Raw genomic sequence first — 15,259 nt, 5'->3', positions numbered from 1 at the left:
AGCAAGACAAGGGGCATATTAAAAGAAAAGGGAAGATGGATAAAATAATGTTATCACCCAATCACTTCCATGTCTATAGTGCCATGACACTTAAGCACAGTAAATTCTCCGTAATGTAACTTTATAAAATCAGAGAAGGGTACAATAAGAACGTAGGCAATGCCACGAACACATAGAAAATACTTCGCATTGCAAATGCAAATGAAAATGAAAGAAATCTCATTTTCTCATGTGAAGTTGTCATGAATACGCATGACTTAGATTTTGGGATAGCAGAGAACGCCATGAGCCAACTAGAGCCAACTCAATTGATTAAGTTCTAATTCATAGACCATGAAATTAGAAGTTTAAATTTTCATTTTCATTTGGAGTCAAGTAACAAGGTCATGAATATTGAATCATATCATTCAACTATACAGATAAAAGTCATCAAATCTCTAAACATGAAACAACCAACTTAATAGTTATAATTAAATAAACATAACTGAAATGAGTTTTGTGGAAATATGAGATGGAAGATCAAACTTCAATTTAACATTGTTCAAGTGATCCTTAGACATACAAGAAGCCGAAGCCAAATCCGATAACTTCTATTCATGCATACATACTAGATCATTATAATAAGCTTCAATGGGAAATGGAGGAAATCTTACTAGATAGGCTCCAAGAATTCCAAAGGTCTCGAGATCTTTCCTCGTGATACTTTTTGAAAGTGCAAGCAAATCATCCATCGTCTTGTTGACCGAAAATGAAAAGAGAGTAACAATCATAGGACAACATCTAATTACATATCTCTAATTTATTACTATTATTTTTAATTCAAATCTACGTGTAGACGTAAATCAGTTGGTTTTCAAATTGTTTTTTTTTTAAAAAAAAACTACTATTATTATTACTACTTATTAATTAATATTAATAATTATATTTTAATGGGCTACTTGCAAACATAACATTTTGGCTCAAACTAATTGTAAATATAGCATTAACAAAAAAATTACAAATATGACCAAATTTGAGTCCAATCCATACAAAAAGTCTAAAAGTCCATTGAAATCTAATAAGCCCAAACCCAACTTGATTCCACGATCAAACTGCAATTTCAATAGACAACTATTCGAATTCCACAATCCACGATCAAAATCGATCAGATTCATCTTTCCAAAAACGATCGACGATCCATCTTTCCATCCATCAAAGATTCACATCCATCCTGCTTCCATTCTCGATTCATCATTCACTAATAGATAGCTTCCATCATCGTTTAATTTCTTCCTTTTTTTGTTCAAAAAAAACCCTAACCCCACCGATCTTCTTCAAACGATGATCTTCGCTTACAACATTTGCCAAAACTCTAACATCTGCCAATTGAAAAAAACTTAAGTCTTCGTTTAACATCGGTTGTCGACAACGATATTCTTCAAGGATATTCTTCAAGCGCACTCGTCGTTGATCATTTGCTAATCTCTTTTGGTTTGGTGAACTCTAGTGTGTAATCCTGCTTATTATTTCTTCCCCCTGCTTTGTAGATTTTGAAAGTGTAGCATAAGTTTATTAAACTTATTTCTTCTCTCTGCTTATTATTTCAGTTTGATTATTTGTAGATTTTCATGTGTAGGTTGATTTTGGTCTACAAATGATAGAAATCTACTTCAATAGGTTAGGGTAACTTAAACTTCAGTAGGCTTAAAATAGGTGATAGAAACCTATCTGTCCTTTTTTTTTTTTAGTACTTTAAACTTCAATAGGCTTGAAGAATGTTGATAAAAATCTATTTGTTTGTGTACTTTAAACTTCAAATATATTTTTTATTGGGGTCTATCATGGATAGATTTCTATCATCAATAGGCTTGAATAAAGTTTTTTTTTTCTTTTCATGAAATATAAGTAAATGTATAGATACACTGTTCTTTTTTTCCTTGGTATTGTTGATTAGAGTCTAGCAATGATAAATTTCTATTACTGGTAGACTTGATGGATGTTGAACTTAATTTCATGTGATATAAGTAAATGAATAATTTAACTACTGTTTTTTTTCTTTGTTGATTAGTATCTATTAGTGATAGGTTTATATCACCAATATACTTGAAGCATGTTGGATTTATTTTTCAAGAAAATTAAGAAAAATTGTAGTTTCATTTCTGTTTAGTTGTTTAGTTGATAGACTATTGTCGATGTGCTTTTAGGCTTCAAATATGTTGTTGATTAGAGTCTATCAGTGATAAGTTTCTGTTACTGATAGACTTCACTACTTTAAGTCTATCGGTTATAAGCTCTATCACTGATAAACTTGAAGTGTTTACTTTGTTGACTTAAGTGTTTATTACTATTTTAACATATTGATAAGTGAAAGTTAATTATGGCAAGAAAACAAAAAAAGTGGGCAAAAAGAACCTTAGAACTTGAAGAATCATCAAGCAAAAAAAAAAAAAAAAAAAGTGAAGAAAGGGAATATATTCACTATGTATTTAGTATATACCTCTAAGTTGTACTTTAGCATATTTGTAACATATATTTTATTTTTTGTTTAAATAGACAAAAAAAATCGTAAAGAAAGTTGGAATTCCACTTTAAAAATCACAGTTTATGTCAAGCTGGAAGTTATAGACCATATCATTAAAGGCTTAGATTATACATGTCTATCTTTGTTTAAGGAAAAAGACCATTTGCACATTTGCTATGTTTAAAAATTTCCAAAGTACCTTTACAATTCTAGCACATTTGATTAGAAGACAATGTGTCTCTGTTGATAACAATGTTCTTCTTTTCAACATTGAAGGTAATATTGTAGAGTTTGGGTTGAGGGATTTTTGTTTGATTACAGGATTAAATTGTGATGAGTACACTGTTAAGGATATTTTAGATGAAACTGAAGAAAATGATTTAAAAATTAGACAAATATTTTTTGGAAATGATACTAGCATCACTAGAGAAAATTTTAAGAGTGCATTTAACTATTTTTCTAGTCATTCTAGTGATGAAAGAAAAATAAAAAAAAAAACTTGCCAATCTTTATTTGTTGGAAAGCTTGTTGATTCTAAAACAACCTCATAATTGTGTGGATTGGAAGTATGTTAAGATGTTGAATGATGAGGAGAAATTTAAGAATTATCCATGGGGAAGAGTGTCTTATAATCTTACCGTAGAGTTTTGAAAGAAATCTATTAAGATTAAATCAAAACTAGCTGCCTATCTGCAAGGCTTCCCCATAGTTTTACCTTATTGGACATATGAAATACTTCCTAAACTTTCTAAGGGGTTCACAAAAAGAATAGGAAATGGTTTTCCAAGAATCTTGAATTGGAAAACAAGAAAACATCTAGATTGGCAAGATCTTAATGACAATGTCTTCTCGAAACAAAATATAAGTTTCTAATTTTTTCATTGTTAATTGTGATACAAGTCTATCAATGATATTAATCTATCAGTGATAGACAAATATTAGTGATAGAAGTATTATCTATATTGAAACACTCAAATATCTATAGAGAATGAGTCTATCAGTGACATAGTTTATAGATGATAGACAAATATTACAATATATATCACAGATAGATAGACAATATCAGTGATATTGGTCTATTAGTAATGGGGTCTATCATTGATAAACCCATATCACTTATATAATCTCACTAAACTATGTCACTAATAACTCCTACATATGATTATCTGAGTATTTCAAATCTCATAAAAAGAAGGTATTCTGTATAGAGTACTAATTAAATATTATGTTTTCAGCTCTCTATAGTTCCTATTGTTGCATCAAAAGAAGAAATACCATCATAGTACTTCAAAAAAAATTTGGAGATGGAGAAGAAAAGATTGGAGGAAGGAGAATATGTTGCGAAAAAAGATAAAAAGATTGGAGAAAGAATATCTTCTTTACAAGAAGATATTAAAGGTTTAAAAAGGCACACAAAAAAGATTTTAAAGATCTTTAAAAAGGACAAAAGGAGATTCTCGATTTGTCTCATTCTCTAACAGAAATTGTAAAGTATAAGGTCCCACACAATGTGAAAGTGGGAGACAATCTCAAGAGTCCTTGGAAAATAATCATCCTCCATCATTGAGTCTAGAAATGATAGATGCTGATGTTGATGCTAATATTGATAAAATAGTTGAATATGCAAAAGAGAAAGAGGTAAAAGTATTAAAGCCTTCTAGTTGTTTTATTTTTTTTTTCCAATGATAGACTATATAAAGTACATATAGTTTATTGAACACATTTTAATTTTTTTTATTAGTATACTAATATCTACAAAAGTTTAAAGAAAATCGTTATAAAGAAAAGAAAATAAAAGAAGTCACTATTGCTGAGGAAAAAGAGGTACTCATCTAGTTCAATAGTAGATTATTGCTAGTGTGATTTTTTAGACTTCATGTGTGCTAGTTGTTAAAGTCTATCAGTGATAGGTTTCTATCACTGATAAAATATAGTCATTGTTGATTGGAGTCTAACAGTAACTGTTGGGGTTGATGCCCTAAACCTCGTGGGGTTCTATAGTTTGTAAACCATGTATGAACAAACTCTTATGTGATTAATAATATATGATATTTTTATTCACTTTGTCTATAAAATATGTGATATTTTAGTTGCATTAACCACAAACCAATAAACTAATATCCAAAGTTATCGTTGTAACTTAAACATGTATATGGAGACATACAGGTGGATCATGTTTAAGTGATAACCTAAATGGTCTATAGTATATGGATAAGGCTAAGTACCTTATTCTGGTGACATTACGAGTATGACCTGCTTTGTAGGTGTTACAATTGTTGTAAAGTGCTACAAATGATTTGATCTTGATCATTCATGTATTAGACATGCGAGCGGGGATATTCTATACAAAAAAGTTTGTATAAGACCGAACTACGAAATGAGTAGTCTTATTATATAACACTGTTCATAATAGAGACTATCATTTCACCAGGATGACCATAGGTAACATGACCTTAATCCTGAGTGAGTTGTGAACTTCTGCCTATGAGGGCGGTCTTTTTATTTGTATGGGTAAGAGTGGTCAGATCGCCGACTCAATAAGCCTACCATTTTGGGGATTCGTCTGATTGGGGAGCTGGGAACACAACTACACAAGATGGAATTCACTCCTTTCCTGAAGCAAGGATAAGTAGATAAATTACTTCCTTAAGGGCTGATTCCGGGTCTTGAACAATGTGGCGCCACACCCTCTCCTGGCCCGAGAGGGGTTTAGTCATAGTGGGACTATGATCTATTATTCATTAGAGAATCAATGATACTTAAAGAGTTAGATGTAACTACAGGGGCAAAATGATAATTTGGTCTAGCTGTACTTACGAGCAATTTATGAAGGGTCATCATACTGCTGATTGTTTATATCCAATAGACATAGAAATATGTCTGTAGTGCGAAAAGTGTAGCTGTTATTCTTTAGGGAGTGCCTGACAGTTAACGAATGGTAGATAATGTAATTAAAGAGTTTAATTAATTATTCACGTACCATTGGAGCTTCAAGCTATAGGTCCATAAGGTCCCCTTGGTAGCTCAAAAATATTTAGTTGGGAATCAGTTTTTGGGTTAATTTGAATTGTTCAAATTAATAAGAGAGCATTTAATTATATATGATATAATTGTCATAATGTATTTGATACATTATTATTTGATTGGAGGAAATAAATATTTGAATGAGAATCAAATAGTTATTAAAATTTAATATAAATATGATTTATATTAAATGCCATAAAAATAGAGAAAAATGACTATAGTTTATATTGTATATGATACAATATTAACACTATAGATTATGTGTTATATTTGATATAACATATAGTTTAATATAAATAAGATATAATAAGTTGGTTATCATATTTATTTATATTAATTTTATTTTTTTCCTAATTTATCTTCAACCACCTTAGTGGGTGGTTAATTAGTTTTTGTGGCAATTTGGAATAAATAAAAAATAATTTTTTTTTCTTCCACGCGGTCTAGAATCATTACATGATTGAAGTTTGCTATACGATAGAGAGCATAAACATTTTGTGTATATTCTTCAATCTTCTTCCTTCTCCAAACTCAATCTCCATCCTAACCAAAATAGTCAGAGCCCACAACTCCTGGACTCTTACCCTGAGAACACCGAAGGTTCCTCATTGTTGTCTCTTCTATTTTGGTTCATGAAGTTCTTGAAGAAAGTCTTCAAGGTTTTTTGAGTTCAAGGTTTGTGATAGATCGAGGGATATACAAGAAGAAACATCTTCAAAGGTATAACCTCTTGAACTCTACTTCTTAATAAAAACATGTTGTAATTTATTTAAGAATGCATATCTTGTATGTTTGCTGTAAATTTGTTTTCAATCAAAATAGAATTTGGACGATTCACTTCTGCTCATGGATCTCTTGTAAACGAGTTCCTTCAATAACAACATCTAGTTCTTTTATTTTATTTTATATTTTGAATGATAGACTATATCATGAAAAAAGTATATTGACATCTTCTACAATTTTTTATTGGTACACTTATATTAATGTTTACAAAAGATTGAAGATAATGAGGAAGAAGATAATGAACATGAAAAAAGGTGTAAAAAAAAAATAGTGCACGATAGAGCAAAAAAAGTGAAGGTATATCAATTGTCACATTTCCTATATTGCTTTATAAATTATAGACTCAATATTTATTCATAAACTTATAATTAAGTATTGACATTTCAAGTTATTCAAGAAAAGGCAAATACAAGAATGAATGCTAAAAATGTTGGATCGAAGAGAAAGCCTAAATCATCAAAGAAGATGTCGGAGAATGCAAATGACAGAAGATCGCAAGAGAATAGAATGATGCAAAGGACCAAAAGAATGCAAAAGACCATAAGAATACTTCTCCAAAACAAACAAGACATTCTCCTAGAATCAAGGATTGTGCCCCTAGTTTTGACTTAAAAATCTCCCAAATGTAATAATGCAGTTGTGACTTAGTTTTGCAGATCAATACTTTAATGTTTTGGCTATTATATCTTAATTTTTGTTGATACAATAGTATCAGTGATAGAAAAGATCATGATAGACTTCACAGTGAGATTAACTTCATATGTCATTATTTTGTAATATAAATAAAAAAAATGTTGGATCGTTAGTTGATTCATTGCAAATTATGTCCTTTTGTGCTTTCTATTTTAAAGTTCTAAGGACAAAATCCTTTTTTTATGTAATGGGTGTTGAAGTCTAATATTGATAGATCAATATCAGTGATGGACCAATATCAGTGATAGAAATCACAGTGACATTACTTGAAATTGATGTTAGTTTCTTTTCTTGTGTACTTGATTTTTTTGTTTTATTCTATACAAATATGTTGGAAAAGTTTGTACTTTCTATTGAGAAAAAGTTCCAAAGACCAAAACAAGTGGTATTCTTTAAATGGGTCTTGAATTCTATCAATGATAGAATTCAGTGACATTACTTCACATCGAATAAGAAGCAAATTGAATATATATATTACTGACAAAAATGAACAAAAAATGTTCTATATTCCTCAAGCAGAATGTTTTGTTCTTATGAACAATATAACAATCCCGCCGATAATAAAAAAGAAAATGCTACAATATTGTAAAAATAGTGACCATATACATGTTCACATCTATAATTATCACATCGATAGTAAATGCTACATTGTTGTATAAATGGTGGAAATTATCCATTTTATGGTTGTGACCAACAAGACGACAACGACTGCACTTTGTCTGACTTGTTTGCTCGTGAATTGATAATATTCTTTGTTTTCGACATAGGCCTATTGGACACTTAACAATTGGAGGTAATATATTCATGTCAATCCCTGTAGGCTTCCAATTAGCATGGTTCCCAATTGAATGAACAAAACCAACATAACACGAAATTAAGGTACTTGACAAAAAATACTTAGGAATAAAAGAGTAAGTATTCATATTGCAACCATGAAGAATGACAAGTACATGGACATATGAAATTTCATCAAGATCCTAAACATCACAGGTACATAATTTAGAATCTAAATATACCATAAATTGATTGCTTCCATCAATCACTTGAAATTCAACATCATTAATTGCATTAACCTAAGAAAAATGACACATAGATAATAAATTGATTAAAATCTAACTATCTGAGTTTATCAATGATAGGTGCCTATCACTGATAAATTTTGCGATATTACCCACGAAAATAAGTAACTCTTACTGTGAAGCTTCATGATATATGATGTTGTATTCATAATTTTCCCTTAGCCCAGCTAGTCAAAATAGTTTTCATACAATATGCAGCTTTACTTTTATCATACAATACAACAAATTTCACTTTTTATAGCCTTTCATTATAGTACTTTTTTTAAAACAGCTATTAAAAAGGAGGAAAAAGGCAGAAGATGAAATCTTAAAATTTTACACACGCACGCGCTTCAAATTTTAGGGCTCAAAACTTTTTTTTTTCATTTCTCCACCATTCTAGTTTCTCTCCCAAATTCACATATTTCTAATATTATTCTTCGATTCTGAGGCACTTCGCAATCCAAGCCCCATCCTCCTCTACTTCAAGACTCGACATAGTCACTTCTCTCGTCTCGGCAGCAGCGATAGGGCTTCCGCCTTTGTCGTATCGGCTCCATTTTTTCTTGTTCAGACTTTCCTTGATCGACTTCGATCGAGTTCTCCTCACTCAAACATCAAGTTCTCCTCGCTCAGACTCTCCTCGAACGAGTTCTTCTCGTTCAGACATTGAGTTCTTCATACTCAGACCATCGAGTTCTCCTCGCTCAGACCATCGAGATTTCCTCGCTCAGACATCGAGTTATCCTCGCTCAGTCATCGAGTTCTCCATGCTCAGACCATCGAGTTCTCCTTGCTTAGACCATCGAGTTTTCCTTACTCAAACCATGAGTTCTCCTCGCTCAGACATCAAGTTCTCCTCGCTCAGGCATCGATTTCTTCTCGCTCAGACTCTCGTCGATTGAGTTCTCCTCGATCGACATCAAGTTCTCCTCGCTCAGACTATCCTCGATCGACTTCCATCAAGTTCTCCTCGATCGACTTCCATCGAGTTCTCCTCGATCGACATCCAATTTCCTCACTCATACTCTCCTTGATTGACTTCTCGACTTTTTGCACTCGACTTCGACTTTCCCACTTCAATTTCTCTTTCTTTAGAGCTCTCCAAACGAAAGAATGTGAGTTCTCATTTCTTATCAGCATTACCAAAGGTGAACTTCAATTACTTCTTCCTTTTGGGGGGATTTTGTGTTCTTGCTTTTTCTTTTAAATATTGTAAAATAGCTCTTGAGGATTCTATATATGTGAGATAGCTCTTGAGGATTTCCTGCCATTATCACCTTTTTTAGTGAGAGTTTTTATTTTAATTTTGTTCTTGATCATATATATGACTTTAACTCTTTCATGATTTAAACATTAAAATTAATGGTATGTTGGAATCTTGATTAATTTGTTGATTACGTGTATTTTTGTTGATTTGAGTTTTGTGAACTCGGATTTGTAAAGGCAAAATAAAGTCATTTCTTGCTTGTTAGTGACTTCCAAGATTGTATGTTGTATTGCGTGGGTTTGATTAATATCATTTATGAATCTCATTATCTAGCATATTGTATTTCTTTTTAGTGAAGGTTAAATGTTTTTGTAGTCTCAAGTTTCTAAAATATTCTATATTTGTAACTCTATTTTATGAATTTTGATTTAATTGTAATATCAGGATTTGTGTTCTCTCTTTTATAGCATTGGTTGTATATTTGATATCATGATAAATAAACTTTCATTCCTAGTTTTGGATTGTAGGGAGGGTGGGTGGGTTGGGGAGGGGGGGATATATATCACTTGAGTTATTGTGGTTATTTTTATTGGTAGATTTTGATTCCATTTTCCCCCCTTCTGAATGTTTTTTTTAATGTCTTCTGACTGTAAAACTAGTATATATGTGAAAATTTTATTTAGAAGGTTGTGGCTGTATTAAGTTTTGTTTTTTGTTTTTTGTTTTTCATTTTCATTTCTATCTTTTTAACTGATTTCGTTTCTCTTTACTCTTTTCTTTGTATTTCTCTTTTCATATTTATTTTCTAGAAGTATGCCATCGAAAAGTTCATTGAAAAATTAGACATCAGAGTAAAGTAGCCGTTGATCTCACATTCTAACCTTCTTCAGAGACAACATATTTGAGAGTTGTAAGGTGAACACCTTCCCATACTCTTTCTCTTTTATTAATTTGGAAATTTTTGTCCTCCTTTATTTCCTTTATGCCTAATTTCAATCTATTTTATGTTAAATGAGTTGATCTCATAGAGAGAGGGGATTAGAAACCCAAAGGGCAGAGGCATTATTGCTGCATATAGAGGAAATTTTATGTAACACAGACATACCCATTTTGCCATTAATAGTCACAAAAGTACTACTCAAAGTTATAATTGTTAAGAGAATTTATAAGGAAAGAAAAGAAGAAAAAGGTCCGAACTTTTTAGTTGGCCATTAATTTTTATGGAATTAGGTGTTGTATCTTAGAAGATTGCACATGGAATTTAGGTCTATTGCCCTGTTTTGCCACAGTTATGTATGAGTTTGGTTCGAAGATTTCAGTAGGGAATTTTGTGTTATGGGATTTTCATTCTAATTTATGGGGTTTTCTAATTTTAGCCTTTAAAGCCTTTATTGTATAGTGGTCTTGTTTAGGGATTTGTGAATAAAGGCTCTTGTTGTTGCTCCCCAAAACACTCCTATTATTGATTTGGGATTGATTCAGGTTTGAATGAGTTGAATGAGTTGAATTCATATGGATTAACATACTATAACACAAATCAAATACAACAAAAATCAAATATTATATAATAATATTTGTCCAATATTATTATATAATAATAGTTTACCAAGTGTTGGATGACAAATTTGTAACGATGTTATGATTGAATATATTGATCTTAATTATGTTTAGTTTTTGTTAATAATATTGTTGCTTGATGAAAAGAATGTTTAGGTCATCACAAGGAAGAAAATTGTATTTATAAGTTATTCTGATTAAAAAAATTTCTAGATAATTAAAAGAATAAAAAGTCATCAGGACATGTTCTCATTGTGATCATTTGACTTTCACACGATTTTTTAGAAAATAAAATTCTTGAAAATATTTTCCTTTTATACTGTCTATGGAATATCTAAGTTGAGATAAATAGAAGAGGTCTAAAAGGTGAAAAGGGCTCTTAAGAAGAGGTTTGAACCTTGGCTAAAGATCATTGCTTCCTTTTTCATTTTTGCGGCTCAAGAGTACAGTAATTTCAAAACAATCTAGTAATTATCATTTTTTTTATTCTTTTGTATGTAGTTTGGTAGCATTTTGAAGATCTAAATTGAGTTTTGAAAAGCCTATATATACTATTTTCACCTTTTGGTTTCTTGGTTTTGTTATGTACATTTTAGGAGTGCTTATGGAGTTTGTAAAATTCTATTGAAGAATGGTCGTGTTATGTTGGGGGAAGGGGGAGGGAGGGTTGAAAAATTTTATGAGCATTGACTTTGTTGGGATATTATGCTTATAGAGTATGTGAAATTTGTTTGAAAATGATATCTTTAAATATTACTATGTTCTTTTTCTTAAAAGGTTGTTAGGAATATACTTTGTTGGTATAATTAGCTTATGGAGTTTGTGAACTTCTTTTGAAGAATGATTTAATTGAAGTGTATTATGTTTTGGGGGAGGGGAGGGGGAAGGGTTGAAAAAGTTTATGAGCATTGACTTTATTGGGATATTATGCTTATAGAATATGTGTAATTTGTTTGAAAGTGATATCTTTAAACATTACTATGTTCCTTTTCTTAAAAGGTTGTTAGGAACATACTTTGTTGGTATAATTAACTTATGGAGTTTATGAACTTCTATGAAGAATGATTTGATTGTAGTGTATTATTATTATTATTATTATTATTATTATTATTATTATTATTATTTTGGGAGGGGGAGGTGAAAAAGTTTATGAGCATTGACTTTGTTGGGATATTATACTTATAGAGTATGTGAAATTTGTTTGAAAGTGATATCTCTTTAAACATTACTATGTTCTTTTTCTTAAAAGATTGTTAGGAATATACTTTGTTGGTATAATTAGCTTATGAAGTTTGTGAACTTCTATTGAAGAACGATTTGTTGGTAAATGATAGATGAAAATGTGGGATTTGTATTATATAATTTCACATATACTTGTTACTAGGAATGCATTGAACAAACTGAGACTGAGATGACAACTTCAACAACTAATGTGGTTCATGATGCTTTGAGTAAGATTCTTGGCCCTGACCATGGTCATGTAAGAGGATTTGGGTTTGGTGGGACTCGTACAAAACTATCTCTCTTGTCTCAACAAGATAACAAGTACAAAGTTCTTGAAAAAAAATATATAAAGATAGAGGAAATGATAGAAATGAAAGCAATTATGTCATGTTTTATAAAGAAACAGGTATTCATTTTCCTTTAAGTCACTTGCATTCATTTTTTTTTTTTTGTCAATTTTTTTGTTTCATATGAAATTATCATAGGTTGAACCAAGTGAGGAACTTTCAAATGCTATTGCAAGTGTACCTAAAGCAACAAATATTCCTTCAACTTTTCTAATATCATCTCCATTGGTAAATTTATTTATAATGTGATGAGAATTATTCTTGAATTCATTATTATCTTATTCTAATACCTTATATTTTCCTTTTGATAAAGTATCAATAAAAATAGTCAAATTAAGTGCAAGTTGTTAGATTGGTATGACTCAGAAGAGATTGTTGTAGAAGAACAATGGTCTTCTAAGAATCCAGTTGCTCTCGTTCATCACATTCCTATTGATCCACATGCAGTTAGAGTATGGGTTGATGTATCAAAAAAAACCTGATGCATATTTGTGGAGACCTACATCTGAGATGACATGTATTGAAGAAGCTTTGGACAGTACAGCTGCATGACCATATGATAAAGTGATTATTGGTATGTTATTTTCTAAGCTTATTTATCTACATTTATTAAAATATTTTCTATATTTATTTAATATTCACTATTATTGGTGTATACAAATCGTACATTATATAGATTTTATAAATTTATGTAGCTGAATGAAATGATGACTTACCAAAGGAAAAGGGAACCAACAATGACAACTCAACTACGTATTTTTTAACACTTGGTGAATTTTGAACACTTTGTATTTTGAACACTTGGTCAATTTTGAATACTTTGTATTTTGAGGGCTAACTTATGTTGTTGGTGTGGTCACTAAATACTTTATCTAGCTTGCATCATTTAGACACAACTTTATTCTAGGAAATTATCGAATATTTTATTTTGTAATGTTAATAGATTATGAATGAAAATTATTAGTATTTATTATGTTATGAAGTATATTATGTGTGTATATTTTAATTAAAATTAAGTACTTGAGCTAAAATTTATCAAAATCTAATTAATTAAAAAAATATCTCAGCCATGAGTTAAAGCTATAGAAAGATTTGTATAGCAAAAATGAAATGCTATTAAAAAGTTATTATAATAATTATAATAATTGGAAAGGATTAAATAACATTACTATAGCATACAATTACAACTATAAATACTATATTATAACATTGGAAAAAGGTTATTATATATTAAAGATAGCACATTATTTTAGCTATACAAACATATTATAGCTTTAATAAAAAAAACACTATCAAACGTTTATATAACATCGTATATGAGCTGTCTTCATACTCTATAATAGCATCCATTATAGCTTTAGAAAAACGCTATAAAAAGTCTCAAACTTTAATAGCATGGGCCGTCAAGATTTTCGAAAAAGGCTATAAAAAGTCTATTATAGCTTTTTTCGTTAGTTATCGTATATGTTATTTCTTGGAGTGATAAAACCATTTTTTGAAGTAATTGTCTAATAAAATCAAGTAGTATGCCACAGGTAAATCTCTAAGCTCCTTTAGAACTGCATTTAAGCATTTTGAAATGTTTGCAGTCATCATCTGATATCTTCTCCTTCTACCATACGCATGAGCCCACTTCTCGAAACCAACCTTACTAAGATAGTTTCATATGCTAGGATATATAGCCTCCATCCATCTCATACTCAACTCAAAATCAACAACAGTATATGCTTTTTCACATCTAAAAAATATATTATCAATAGAAGATTCCTTATGTATCAGCTTCAAACTTTTCAAAAGGTGTTGCAAACAAACACAATATTTAGCAGTTGAAAAAAAATTGTGAACACCTTTTGGAATACTTAAATGTCGATCAAATATAATAACTAACCTTTTCGATCCCCTAAACTTCTCTTTATATTTTCAAAAAACTATCTCCGATGCATTTCTATAGATGTGATGAAATGATTCTATGCTTAATCTCCTTAATTTTGTAAACACATTGCTTTATCTAATCAAATCTAAGTGAAAGTTTAACTAGAGTTCTGATGAGTGTCAGAGATTGCTTTCTAAAAAATGCGATGAAATGCTTGTTTTTTTTTTTTTTTTTCTTTGTCAACAATGCGAGTGATTGATTTTGTTCTACTAGTATTACTAAAATGCATGAAAAAGGGTGCGATGAGTGCCACAGTTCAAGTGAAGCAAGATACGAAGAGAAATGTAAAATTCCAGTGAATGAAGTAAGGTTGAGAAAAATATCTACTAAGACTTCCTAAGCAATACATATACCACGCGTTCAAGCAACTCATAACTACAAACTACACTTCTCAGTGCATTCAACCCACAATATCATATTTCTAGGACGCATGCGATGATTTTTTAACGCAAAAGGCATATCTTTATGTCTAAAGGTATTTCATTCATTATTCAATGAGATCATAAAATCCACTACTTGTTCTATTTAGAGCAATCTGCCAATTTGATCAAAATAGTTTATGAAGCACGCATTAAACAAGTTGAATGTCAATATATGATTAACTTAGTACATGTTAGTTTCATTTTCCTCAACCCATTATGAAACTAGTTGCTCATACTTAGTAAAAAGTAGATGGGTAGACAAGAATACATGATGGCATTCATAATGATAATGGAAGTTTATCAATGTTACAAAATAATACAAATGCTAATAGAAATATATAATGAAAGATAAGGATAGAGAATCAAACCGTCAAATGCAATTTCTTGCGCCTTCTGGCTATTTTGAATGATTGTTTCACATTGGTTGTGAAGGGGTTGATGTCCTTCTTCCTCTGCAACAAGTGGAAATCTTGAGTTCTCACTCAAGATTTCTCAAATGAAGAGCTCA

General features: G+C 30.5%; 2 protein-coding genes across 11 annotated transcripts; both read left to right on the top strand.

The window, feature by feature from the left end:
* The first annotated feature begins 3,076 nt into the window (after nucleotides 1-3,076).
* LOC150036515 (uncharacterized) lies at nucleotides 3,077-6,919 on the top strand. The gene is made up of 2 exons (XM_090313152.1): nucleotides 3,077-3,139; nucleotides 6,710-6,919. Exons 1-2 carry the CDS (start codon nucleotides 3,077-3,079, stop codon nucleotides 6,917-6,919), a joined length of 273 nt encoding a protein of 90 aa, XP_090169278.1.
* Nucleotides 6,920-8,381: 1,462 nt separating this feature from the next.
* Nucleotides 8,382-13,369, top strand: LOC120075715 (uncharacterized). Of its 10 annotated transcripts, none has more exons than XM_090312731.1 (6): nucleotides 8,382-9,209; nucleotides 10,078-10,183; nucleotides 12,210-12,455; nucleotides 12,535-12,624; nucleotides 12,844-12,970; nucleotides 13,092-13,369. In XM_090312731.1, the coding sequence occupies exons 3-5, from the start codon at nucleotides 12,237-12,239 to the stop codon at nucleotides 12,946-12,948; spliced, it is 414 nt and encodes a 137-aa protein (XP_090168857.1). In that variant the 5' UTR covers nucleotides 8,382-9,209; nucleotides 10,078-10,183; nucleotides 12,210-12,236; the 3' UTR covers nucleotides 12,949-12,970; nucleotides 13,092-13,369. The 10 variants fall into 10 exon arrangements, 4 of the variants coding, with proteins under 4 accessions (XP_090168857.1, XP_090168860.1, XP_090168858.1 ...); XR_005481394.2 differs by having other exon boundaries at nucleotides 8,409-9,209; nucleotides 12,710-12,970; XR_005481401.2 differs by having other exon boundaries at nucleotides 8,448-9,209; nucleotides 12,210-12,276.
* Nucleotides 13,370-15,259: the final 1,890 nt, after the last annotated feature.

This window comes from Benincasa hispida, chromosome 4 (assembly GCF_027475165.1).
Source record: "Benincasa hispida cultivar pf3 chromosome 4, pf3_genome.v1.1, whole genome shotgun sequence".
NCBI lineage: Eukaryota > Viridiplantae > Streptophyta > Magnoliopsida > Cucurbitales > Cucurbitaceae > Benincasa > Benincasa hispida.
This window is presented reverse-complemented; position numbering and strand designations above follow the sequence as displayed.

What these genes read in the sequence shown, in the direction of transcription:
- LOC150036515 (XM_090313152.1), top strand. Translation starts at nt 3,077, where the DNA reads ATGTTGAATGATGAGGAGAAATTTAAGAATTATCCATGGGGAAGAGTG. An exon ending in GAGTGTCTTATAATCTTACC is followed by an intron (nt 3,140 to 6,709) that starts GTAGAGTTTTGA and finishes ATTCAAGAAAAG; the next exon opens with GCAAATACAAGAATGAATGC.
- LOC120075715 (XM_090312731.1), top strand. Translation starts at nt 12,237, where the DNA reads ATGACAACTTCAACAACTAATGTGGTTCATGATGCTTTGAGTAAGATT. An exon ending in CATGTTTTATAAAGAAACAG is followed by an intron (nt 12,456 to 12,534) that starts GTATTCATTTTC and finishes AAATTATCATAG; the next exon opens with GTTGAACCAAGTGAGGAACT. An exon ending in TTCTAATATCATCTCCATTG is followed by an intron (nt 12,625 to 12,843) that starts GTAAATTTATTT and finishes ATCCACATGCAG; the next exon opens with TTAGAGTATGGGTTGATGTA.